Here is a 13,043-nt window from a genome sequence, read left to right on the forward strand (position 1 = left end):
CTAATATATATTGCAAACATGCCCTAGAAAGATAGTATCAATTCATTGTCCTATCAGCAACATTTCCCAGTAAAAATACCCAGGACTTGTGAAATACAAGAATCACCTACCCTTGACTTCTTTAGCACAATTATCTCCATTATTATAGAAATGCTTCAGACTAGGCCTCTGCCTATGGACATTAGTCATTCCAAAATATTTACTTCCTTCTCTGACACTTTTGTGGAAAAAATATGCTTCACTACCTCCTTGAGTTTAGGCTTGGCCGTGTGGTCAGGGCTTGCCTGGTTGTGCAGCCTCTCTTGTTTCTCCACATTGCCATGAGTTAAGTTTCTCCTGGAAAGTGTTTAATTGAAGAAGGATGAAGCCTCAGGCAGACTTAGGTCCAATCAGCAGCTTATAGCTGTCCAGCCAAGCCCAGCCTATATCAGCCACATGTGAATGAAATCAACACCTTAGTGTTGTATGACACTGAAATTTTGTGGTTGTACATTTTGCAACAATGGCTGACTTATACTCTGGTAACTGACAACACCCATGAGAAAGGAACTGACCAGCACCTGGGGCAGACTGCCCTGTCCCTGGCTCCTCGCACCTTTCCTTTGATCTGTCTGCGTAAGTGATTGCTCCTTAATTTCCAGGTGTCAGCAGGTGAGTTGAGCTAAAGTTATTATCCTAGTTGTGCCATTTCACTCTTACATGTTTTTTCCATTTTTACTTTCTCTTTGTTCTAAACCTCAGTCCCAATCCAGTGCAAGGGGCTAATAGAATGTGGAACAGCATTTGGCTTCTAAAATATCAAACTATAATGAGAAAAGGAAAACAATTATTAACAGAACCAGTAACAGACACCCATGGGGTGCATCCTTTTATCCTACACATTGTAAAGGCAACGCAGTGAGGTTATCAGCAGAGTCTAAACATCAGATGCATGACTTCAATGGAGAAGCTGTGATACAGTTTCTTAAATGCTTAAGAAAAAGGACAACTTTAGTAAAAAACAAAACAGAACAAAACAACAACAAGAACCATATGCAGCTTAATTAACTCTTGTGGATAAATTCCAAACATTTTATTCTAGGGACTGCTCAAGATCCTTGTTTTAGGGACAAATTTTGGTATTTTCAACATTTTATTAACTCATGGAACTTCTGCAAAACCATTCCACAGATAATGATCTCAAGATTATACTGCTTAACTCAGTTAATCAACATTTATCAGCCATGTGCAGGAATATCTGTTAAAGACCAGGAATCCAAAGACTCACATGCATGTTTCCTGTGCTCAGCAAGTTTACAACCTAGCAGAAGAAGAGAGACACAGCATATAAATTAGTCCACTTTAGAAGTGCTGTGACTGACCTATGGACAAGGTACTATCTAAGGGAAGAGGAATGATGTAAAACCAGGCTTCAACCCAGTACCCTGTCTCCCATTGTATCAAACCACACTGCATTTTATATACCGGACCTTTTTAGTTTCATTTTCTGCTTTGCCTGGCTTCTTGCCACCAAGTCATATACTGTCATCCCAGTTTTTCTACATAACCCACCTCCTTTTTTTTTTTTTGAGACGTAGTTTCACTTTTGTTGCCCAGGCTGGAACGCAATGGTGCGATATTGGCTCACTGCAAACTCCGCCTCCTGGGTTCAAGTGATTCTCCTGCCTCAGCCTCCTGAGTAGCTGGGATTACAGGTGCACACTACCATGCCCAGCTAATTTTGTATTTTTAGCAGAGATGAGGTTTCACCATGTTGGTCAGGCTGGTCTTGAACTCCTGACCTCAGGTGATCTGCCCGCCTCAGCCTCCCAAAGTGCTGGGATTACAGGAGTGAGCCACTGTGGCCCCTACCTCCTTTTTTTTTTTCTTTTTTATTCGTTAAATTCTAGGGTACATGTGCACAACGTGCAGGTTTGTTACACACTTATATTAATTTTATGAGACCAATGAAACTTTGATCCTCAAACCTTGCAAGGACAATTCATAAACAAAAAAAAAAAAATACAGGCCATTCTTATTCGTGGTCTAAATGTTATCAAACCGAATTCAGAAATGTATAGCAATGTATGTAAAGGATAATATATTATGATCAAGGTGAGTTCATTCTATGAATGCAAAGTTGATTTAACATTACAAAAATACAACCCACTCAATTAATGGTTTAAAGAAGAAAACTGATACTCATGAGATTTTCTCCACCAGGTATCAAGCCTAATTATAAAGCTATTATAAGTAACTGTGTGTGTAGTATTAGAACAAAAATGGAGGCCCCAAAATTGACACTTGTGTTACTTAATGTAATAGAAATGGTATCGCATATTATTAGGGAAGGGGTGGGTATTCCAATGAACAATGCTGGGACAACTGGTCATCCATGTAGGAAAAAAATGATACAAGACCTCTATCATATCACATACAAAAATTAATTACAGGATGAATTAAGATCTAAATTTGAAAGAAATGTAGTGATTTAATACTTTTTTTTTTTTTTGTCTGAGACAAAGTCTCACTCTCGTGCAGGCTGGAGTACAGTGGCACAATCAAAGCTCACTGCAGTCTCCGCCTCCCGGGTTCGGGTGATTCTCCTGCCTCAGCCTCCTGTGTAACTGAAATTACAGATGCAAGCCACCACACTTGGCTAACTTTTGTATTATTAGTAGAGACGGGGTTTTACCATGTTGGCCGGACTGATCTTGACCTCCTGACCGCAAGCGATCTGCCTGCCTCGGCCTCCCAAAGTGCTGGGATTACAGGTATGAGTCACTGCGCCCGGCCAGAAATGTAGTGATTTTAGAAATAACATAAAAAATGTATTGGGACACAATCTCAGAATCGGAACCTATGGGGAAGTGGAAGAAGCAGCACAGGACACAAAGAAAGGAAGAACTGCAATGCAGTCACAGCAAAGACCTCAGACCATCCTATGGGGCTTCTGGAGCTAGAATGGCCCTTCAAAGCCGTCCTGAATTGGGATGGAGGTCAGGGCCTTTATATACTCACATCAAACAGCCATTGGATGCAGGCCGACCCTGAGAAAGGTATGTACATTTTGGTAAGCCCTATCTTGGGGAGAAATTCAGCTGAGATCTATCTGTTGCCAACACTCTCAGTAGCTTGACAATGAGTGCTTCTGTCCTGGAGAGGGGTATCTGGGAGGCACATGATAGCATCCGCTATAGACTTCAACAAACAATTCAATAGAAAAATTCAAAAAGTCAATAAATATATGACAAAATTCTCTCATTAGTCCACAAGAAAATGCCAAAGACCCCATAAAATACACTTATACACCATTAAATTGTAAAAATTTAAAAAAGACTGTACCGTATATTTGCGCAGATGTAGAAAGATTAAAATCCTCATACACTGCTGGTGGAAATGCAAGTTCGTGCAACTGCATTGAGAAACATTTTGCATAATCTAGCTAACAACAACAAAAAAAGCAAATGCCTTTGTCTCGGCGATTTCACCCCTAGATATTTTCCTTAGAGAAATTCTTGCACATGTATACCCTCAGACATTTGAAAGAACATTCATAGAAATATTTTCTCTTAACATTGTTACCTCTAAACTTGAAACACCACAAGGGAACTTCAAAGCTCAATGTGATGAAAACAGGCAAAACTAAACTATGATTCAGGTTTTCATTCATCAGTGGCAAAAATATTTTTTTAAACAGTATAGTACCTGTAATTTATTTTACCACGTATTATCTAGCACAGAATAGGTTCTCACATATGCTTATTAGATTGAAGTTACTTTAGGCTTTTTGATATTTTATGGTTGATATTGATGAAAAGATTTTTTCCGCCCTGCTTTACTCTTTAAAAATTAATGATTTATAGTTATCTTTCTGTTATAGTACAAGATAATCCTTGATCTAGTTGTACATAGCCTATTTAACTCCTTATTAGTTATGAATCTCTAGCCTCCCAAAAGCAGTTGCATTACAAAGCCAAGTAGGAGGAGGGGAAATTCAAAGGAGTTTAGAAAGCCTAAGAAAATAATACTAAGAGGAGGTACAATTGTTAGTTCCTTGTCCATATAGAGCCCACAGAGATGCTGCGTATGACCTGCAAAGTGGTTGGGGTTTTTTTTTTCTGTTTTTGAATTTATTTACCAGCATGTTAAAATAGAGATTTCCCATTTCTCTGGAAAGAGAAAATCTGACACCAGTGAGCTGGCATTCCTCCTGGGCAACAAATTGGTAGAGCTAAGTAGGGCTGCCTTCTTCCGGGAAAACAGGCATGCCTGATTCTGCTTGCTTCACTCAGATACCATGGTTCTTTAACCCTGGGTCTATGGAATCCTGAGAGACCAGTAAATAGAATTCAAGGAGATCTGTGAACTGGGAGGAGGAAAGAAGTTATGTTGCTATTTTCATTAACCTCTAACTGAAATTTAGCATTTCTTTCTACTGTGAAAATAAACAAGCCACAGTTGTATCAATAATACTTCCTCAACAGTGTGCATTGCACACATTTTTATACCAATTTCATTTGTTGCAGATATCTGAAACATTTTTTATTCACATTACCTTTTGAAAATTATGGGGACATCAGTAAGATGGTGGAATAGGACTTTTCAGTGTTTGTTCCCCTACGGAAACATCAATTTGAACAACACTCCACACATGAAAATACCTTCACAAAAGCTAAGGAAACCCGGTGAACTATTACAAAACCTGGATGTAGCACAAAAATTAAAAAGATGCATTAAGGAACGTAGGGAGGACAGTTTTATAATACCCACATCACTCTTCTTGCATACCCAGGCAGCACAGTGTGCAGAGAGATACCCTCTGCTTGGGGGAGAAGGGGGAAGTGATCACAGGACTCTGCCTTGGACCCCAACAGTGGGCTGACCCAAGTAAAACCCAGCACTGGGCATGCCTCCACAAACCAGACCCCAGGGCAGTACCCACAGACTAAGCTTCTAAGCCCACCCCAACACTAGGCCAAATCCCACAATCTTAGGCTCCAGGCATGCCAAAACAGACTTGCACTCTGGATCACCCTACCACCAGGTTAACTACAGTGGCCCCACGCTCCAGGACTGACCCCAGTGGTCCTGGGCTTCAGATCCACTGTAGTGCCAGGCCATTCCCCACAGACTCAGGCTCCAGGCCAGCCCCAGGAACAGACAAACCTCCAATCCTAGTCATCATGCTGGTACCTGCAAGCCAGCCTCCATGTTGGCCCCTGTGTATACAAACTCCAAGATTACTCAGTACCAGGTCAGCCTCTGCATGCCTAGCTACAAGTCAGCTCCAGGTTTCAGACCAACCCAGAGTTGACTTGGCCAACACGTCCCCAGGCTTCAGGCCCGCTGCCAAGTCAGCACCCCTGGCCTCAAGTACCCCACTGGTACTTATGGACACAGATTCTAGGCCTGCTTAGTGCTAGGCTGGTCCTTGCCTCTGCACTCTCCATGCTGGCCCTGTAGTCCCCTGCTCTAGCAAATCCAGGGTCCAATCCTGCTCCAAAAGATCCAGAGTCCAGGCCTATCAGAGACAATCCCAGTGCTGGGCCAGGCCCCAGATACCTAAGCTTCATGTCTGCCCCTATGAACTCAGGTCCCATGTGAGTCCTTGTGGTCCAAGTCCAACTCTTGCAGACCTAGCCTGTGGGCCAATACCCACACAGCGAGCTTTCGAGCTGGCCTCAGAATAGTCAGGCTCCAGGTCAGTCCTACAGCCTCAGGCTCCAGACCAGATCCTGTGGCTCAAGGCTTTAGGCCAGCATGCATAACGCCAGGATCCACACCTTCTGCCACAGACCTAGACTCCATGCTTACACCTGCACCAGGCTGGCTCTAGGCTAGGCCCTGTGGCCTCAGGTTCTAGTGGCCCCAGCATTCAAGTCAGCTCCATTAGACTCAAGAGTTCAGGCCTAACCCAGTGGATCCCAGTGCCAGACTGGCCTCCGTGAATCAAGGCTCAGCACCATTCCTGCAGACAGGTACTTCAGGCCAACACATGGACCCGTGTCCCAGGACTGCCCCTATGGAGTGAGGCTCCAGACCTTTTTCAGTAGACCCAAGGGCCAGGCCCAGCCCTAGCTTAGTTCCTGGCTGGCCTCTGCAAACGCAGGCTCAAGGCCCACTCTTATACCAGGTAAGCCCCTGTGGACCTAGGCTTTGAACTGGCCCCCGTGGATATAAGACAAAGGCCCCAGGCCCACCCTCCTGGATACAAGGTCTAGGCCCACTACTGCAGACCGAATTAGCTGGTTTCTCCTGGTAGATCCAAGTTCCATAACTCCCAGGCCAAACCCCATGGACTCAGATGCCAGGGCCTCTCACATGCTGACCCAGACCAGGTTACCCAAGGATTTCAGCATCAAGTCCACACTGGATGGCAGTCTCATAATCACCAGGTAGGCTGACTGGTAAAAGTTTTCTCAGAAAAAGTCAGTCTGCAAAGACTGAAATAATTACCCACTTATTCAAATGTGTGGATGTTAATATATGGCAACAAGAAACATTTAAAACTGAGATGTAACACCACCAAAAGAATACAAAAATTTTCCAGTAGAAAAGTCCCCAAAATGGGGAGATATGTGAACTGCCTGACAAATAATCCAAAATAATTCTTTTGAGAAACTCTGTGAATGTCAACAATACACAGAAAAAATAATTCAATGAAGTCAGAAAAGAAGTAAACAATGAAAATAAAAAATTTAAGAGAGACATTAAAATTATTTTTAAAAGTCAAAAATTCTTGAGTTGAAAAATACAATGAATGAAATGCAAATAGAGTAGCATCAGCAGCAGAACTGATCAAATAGAAGAAAGAATCAGCAAACTTGAAGATAGGTTATTGGAAGATATACAACCAAAGGGAAAAAGAGAAGAAAGAATTTTTTTAAATGAAAAAAATGCAAATGGGATATATGTGACAACATCGAAAGAGTAAAACATGTGTTATTAAAAAAAAGAGCAAGATAAATGAGACAAGGGATTAAAAAGCTTATTTTTAAAAAACCAGAAAGCTTTCCAATTCTGAGGGAAGATCTGAATGTCTAGGTATGGGAAGACCCAAGCTCTCCAGTCACATTTAATCAAAAGAAGATTACACCAAGACATAATTAAACTCAAAAGTCAAATACAAAGAAAAATCCTGAAAGCAACAAAAGGGAAAAAAGCAAATCACTTAAAACAGTTCCAATAAGGTTAGCAATATACTTCTCAGTAGTAACCTTACGGTCCAGGATAGAGTAGGATCGCATATTCAAAGTGTTGAAAGAATACACTGTCAACCCAAAATACTGTACCTGGCGGGATCATCCAGAAATAAAGAAAAAACAACAACAACAAAAAAAACCCACTTCCCCATACAAACAAAAGCTTAGGGAGTTTTTTTTTGTTGTTGTTCTTGTTTTTAACCACCAGACCTGTGTTAAAATAAATGCTAAAGAGAGTTTGTCAAGTTGAAGAAAAGGATGCTAATTAGTAAAACAAAAATATATGAAATATAAAGCTCATTGATAAAATTACAAAGTCATATTTAGAATACTCTAATACTGTAATAATGGTGGTGGGGAAATTGCTTCTTTGTATAGTATAAGAGTTAAAAATTAAACTATTAAAAATAATAGCTTCGATTATGGATAAACTGTTAATGGATAGATGATCTAAAAGGATATATATATATATATACACACACACACACACACACACACATACATATAGACATCAAAAGTGTTAAATTTTTAAATGTGAAGTAAAGGTGTTGAATTTTTTATGTGATCAAATTTATTTTGTTATCAGCTTAAAATAGACTGTTGTAAGTTGTTCTATATAAACCTTATGATACTCACAAAGCAAAAACCTGTAGTACATATACAAAAGATAAAAAGTAATAAATCAAAGCATAAGACTACAGAAAATCACCTAATCACAAAGGAAGACAGCAACAGAGAAAAAAAGAATGAAAGATTAGCAAAACCAGAAAACAAAAAAATGGAACAGGATACTTTTTACATATGAATAATTAAGTTGAATGTAAATAGATTAAGTGCTCTAATCAAAGGACATACAATGGCTAAATAAATTTTTTAAAAACATAATTTAATACATCATTCAAATAGAAAATCATAAGAAAATGTTGGACTTGAACACTAAACCAAGTGAGTTTAACAGATGTATCAATATATCAGAACATTCCACCCAATGGCAGCAGAATACACATTCAAAAGTGGTCACAGGAGGCCAGATGCGGTGGCTCATGCCTGTAATCCCAGCACTTTGGGAAGCCAAGGTGGGTGGATCACGAGGTCAGGAGATTGAGACCATCCTGGCTAACACAGTGAAACCCCATCTCTACCAAAGATGCAAAAAAGTAGCTGGGTGTGGTGGCAGGCACCTGTAGTCCCAGTTACTTGGGGGGCTGAGGCCGGAGAATGGCATGAACCCAGGAGGTGGAGCTTGCAGCGAGCTGAGATCGCACTGCTGCACTCAAGCCTGGGCAATACAGTGAGACTCCATCTCAAAAAAAAAAAAAAATGTGGTTATAGTAGATAACAAAAGGGAAATCAAAACATTCCAAAACTTATGAGGAGCCACATTAAGAAAAAATAATATCACCTAAACAACATCTCAAATTACTTGGGGAAAAGGCCAGATTAAAGTAATTTAGTAGAAGAAAGAAAATAAAAAGCAAAACACATATAGTTACAGACTAGAAAAATCATACACAATCAGATCAGCAAAACCATGAGTTTGTTTTTTGAAAAGATAAAGAAAATCAACAAAACTTTGACTGAAACCATTGAAAAAGAGAGCACACAAATAAATAAAATCATAAGTAACAGAGATATTACAAGTGTGAACAGAAATACAAAGGTTCTTGTGATGCTACTATGAACAATCATGCACTAGCAAATTGAGTAACCAGCGAAAATGAATATATTCTTAGAAACATATAACCTACCAGTATTAAATCATGAAGAAATAGAAAATCTGAATAGATAAAAAATGATAGTCCAGGCGCGGTGGCTTAGGCCTGTAATCCCAACACTTTGGGAAGACAAGGCGGGCGGGTTACGAGGTCAGGAGTTCAAGACCAGCCTGGCCAATATGATGAAACCCTGTCTCTACTACAAATACAAGAATTAGCCGGGTGTTTTGGCACATGCCTGTAGTCCCAGCTAGTAGGGAGGCTGAGGCAGGAGAATCGCTTGAACCTGGGAGGCGGAGGTTGCTTCCTGAGATCACACCACTGCACTCCAGCCTGGGGTACAGGGTGATACTCCGACTATTAAAAAAAAACCATAAATGGTCAACAGATTTGTTTTTACAATCTCAACATTACTATTTATCAGGGAAATACAAATTAAAACCATGATAAGACCCGAATTGGTACTATGGCTGACTAGAGGCACCCATCACTCGCCTCCTCCACAAAAAAGGAACAAAGTAGTGAGTTAAAAATCACATATGGAATGCAGCATCCCAGAGTATACATTCAAATGTAGTAGGGAACTGACAGGGAACCTCTGAGGTACAGAAGGAGAAGAAAGTGAAGCAACTGGCCTGACCAAGATTACCTCAAAGCCAGGAAGAACTTCCCAGCACAAGGAAAGATAAAAGAGAGCTGCCCAGCAGCCCACATTCCCACCATGGACTACTGCAATGCTAGCCAAGAAGAGCCCACTGGCCCTCACAAGCACTGATATAAGGATCGGGAGATTCCTGGAGTCCATGCAATGCCATTTTCCAGAGAGGGACTTTGCACTGGGTCCTAAACAACCCCTGAAACCCAAACAGCTGCATCATGTCATTTTAAAAGCCCACTTCCAACCAGACTGCATTCTGTCCTGAAGCCCAACAGCCACCTATGCATCCATGGAAGCCGTCTGACATCTCTGCATGCTCACAGAGAGGGCTGCAGTATTGTGACACCAACTGGGCCCAGTGATGCAGAAGGGCTCCCAACACTCTAGCCCACACAGTGTCCTAAACCCTGAAAAATGGGTGGTGAATGCCATGCAGAGGCCTAGGGATTGATATGCCCCATCTGCAACAGCTAGCAATTATGCACACCATTGAGGAGCCTGACTACAGACCTGCACCTGCTGTTGCCACCAGCACTCATATACATCATCTGGTGGCCAGTGGATCAACCCAGAGTGCCTTCTATTGACCATACCCACTCTACTCACTGCCAATGCTGCTGGTGCTCAAACACACTGTCCAGAAACCTGGGGAATGACTCACTCTACACACCAAACTCTGCATCTATGCATGCCTTTAAGGGGCCTGAAGACAGGCCCAGCTAGTCTATTGGCACCTGCACGTATCATATAGGGGTCTAGGGATAGACCTGCCCCACTAACAATCCCAGTATTTACATACACCTTTCATGATTCTAAGGATGGATGTGCCCAGCCTGCCACCACCAGCACCCAGGTTTATGTGCCACCTAGAGGCCTGAGGACTGCTCCTCCCCAATTTCAGTACTGCCAATTCTGGTGCCTATTCATGCTGCCTGGGGGTCTGAGGGTAGGCCCACAGCTGCTACTGCCATCACTGATGCCATGCAGGAAACCCAGAGGACCAAGGACACATCTGCTTACTAGGTCAACTGCTGCCATTGTTGGCACCCAGGCAAAACACATGAAGGCACAGTGACTGGCTTACAAACACCTTCTACCACCAGTGCCCACATATACCACAGAGGAGTCCAAGGACTATCACACCTGGCCCATCACCTCAACGAGTGGAGCCTGAGGGTAGGTCCACCACCTGGCAACCCCATCCCAAACCAAGCCTCACTACATACTCCACTAACAGCCACAGCCTGAATCCTGTGGTACTCTGAGGAACTCACAGACAACACTGACACTGATTATAGCCAAAGAAATTATATGAAGACTCTACCACTGTGTTCATCCAGAATCAAAGCCTAAGTGCCTTACCCAATCAACACTATAGATACATTGATATGGTTTGTATAATTGTCCCCTCCAAATTTCATGTTCTAATGTAATCCTCAGTGTTGGAGATGAAGAATGGTGGGTAGTGCTTAGATCATGCAGGTCAGCCAGGTGCAGTGGCTCACACCTGTAATCCTAGCACTTTGGGAGGCTGAGGTGGGCAGATCACTTGAGGTGAGGAGTTTGAGACCAGCCTGGCCAACATGGTGAACCCTGTCTCTACTAAAAATACAAAAAATGATGGGAGTGTGGTACCAACATGGTCGAATAGGAACAGCTCCAGCCTCCAGCTGCCAGCATGAGTGACACAGAAGACAAGTGATTTCTGCATTTCCAACTGAGGTACCAGGTTCATCTCACTGGGGCATGTCGGACAGTGGGTACAGGGCAGTGGGTGCAGCCCAAAGAGTGAGAGTTGAAGCAGGGCGAGGCATTGCCTCACCAGGGAAGTGCAATGGGGAAGGGAATTCCCGTTCCTAGCCAAGGGAAACTGTGACACACAACACCTGGAAAATCGGGTCACTCCCACCCTAATACTCCACTTTACCAAGGGTCTTAGGAAATGGCACACCAGGAGATTATATCCCACACCTGGCTCAGAGGGTCCCACGCCCACGTAGCCTCCTTCATTGCTAGCACAGCAGTCTGAGATCTAACTGCAAGAAGGCAGCAATGTTGGGGGAGGGGCACCCGCCATTGCTGAGGCTTAAGTAGGTAAACAAAGAGGCCAGGAAGCTCGAAGTGGGTGGAGCCCACCACAGCTCAAGGAAGCCTGCCTGCCTCTGTAGACTCCACCTCTGGGGACAGGGCATAGCCAAACAAAAGGCAGCAGAACTCTCTGCAGATGTAAATGTCCCTGTCTGACAGCTTTGAAGAGAGTAGTGGTTCTCTCAGCATGGAGTTTGAGATCTGAGAATGGACAGACTGCCTGCTCAAGTAGGTCCCTGACACCCGAGTAGCCTAACTGGGAGAGATCTCCCATTAGGGGCAGACTGACACTTCACACCTCATACGGCCAGTACACCTCTGAGACGAAGCTTCTAGAGGAATGATCAGTCAGCAACATTTGCTGTTCAGCAATATTCCCTCTTCTAAAGCCTCCGCTGCTGATACCCAGGCAAACAGGGTCTGGAGTGGACCTCCAGCAAAATCCAACAGACCTGCAGCTGAGGGTCCTGACTGTTAGAAGGAAAACTAACAAACACAAAGGACATCCACACCAAAACCCCATCTGTATGTCAACATCATCGAATGCCAAAGGTAGATAAAACCACAAAGATGGGAAAAAACAGAGCAGAAAAGCTGAAAATTCTAAAAATCAGAGTGCATTTCCCCTTCCAAAGGAACGCAGCTCCTTGCCAGCAATAGAGCAAAGCTGGATGGAGAATGACTTTGACAAGCTGAGAGAAGAAGGCTTCAGGTGATCAAACTTCTCCAAGCTAAAGGAGGAAGTACGAACCCAGTGCAAAAAACTAAAAACCTTGAAAAAAGATTAGAGGAATGGCTAACTAGAATAACCAATGTAGACAAGTCCTTAAACAACCTGATAGAGATGAAAACCATGACATGAAAACTACGTGACCAATGCACAAGCTTCAGTAACTGACTCAATCAAATGGAAGAAAGGGTATCAGTGATTGAAGATCAAATGAATGAAATGGAGCAAGAAGAGAAGCGTAGAGAAAAAAGAGTAAAAAGAAATGAACAAAGCCTCCAAGAAATATGGGACTATGTGAAAAGACCAAATCTATATCTGATTAGTGTACCTGAAAGTGATGGGGAGAATGGAACCAAGTTGGCAAACACTCTGCAGGATATTATCCAGGAGAACTTCCCCAACCTAGCAAGGCAGGCCAACATTCAAATTCAAGAAATACAGAGAACTCCACAAAGATACACCTGGAGAAGAGCAACTCCAAGACATATAATTGTCAGATTCACCAAAGATGAAATGAAGGATAAAATGTTAAAGGCAGCCAGAGAGAAAGGTTGGGTTACCCACAAAGGGAAGCCCATCAGACTAACAATGGATCTCTCTGCAGAAACTCTCCAAGCCAGAAGAGAGTGGGGGCCAATATCTAACATTCTTAAAGAAAAGAATTTTAA

The 13,043-nt window shown here is 42.6% G+C and overlaps 1 protein-coding gene across 1 annotated transcript in view; it reads left to right on the forward strand.

The window, feature by feature from the left end:
* Positions 1-502: 502 nt before the first annotated feature.
* Positions 503-13,043, forward strand: part of LOC105534421 (transcriptional coactivator YAP1-like) — a 31,004-nt gene continuing 18,463 nt past the window's right edge. The window contains 1 exon segment of the mRNA XM_011973140.1: positions 503-521. Coding sequence (XP_011828530.1) covers positions 503-521 — 19 coding nt within the window.

The sequence above is a fragment of the Mandrillus leucophaeus genome, unplaced genomic scaffold (genome assembly GCF_000951045.1).
Source record: "Mandrillus leucophaeus isolate KB7577 unplaced genomic scaffold, Mleu.le_1.0 Scaffold1347, whole genome shotgun sequence".
NCBI lineage: Eukaryota > Metazoa > Chordata > Mammalia > Primates > Cercopithecidae > Mandrillus > Mandrillus leucophaeus.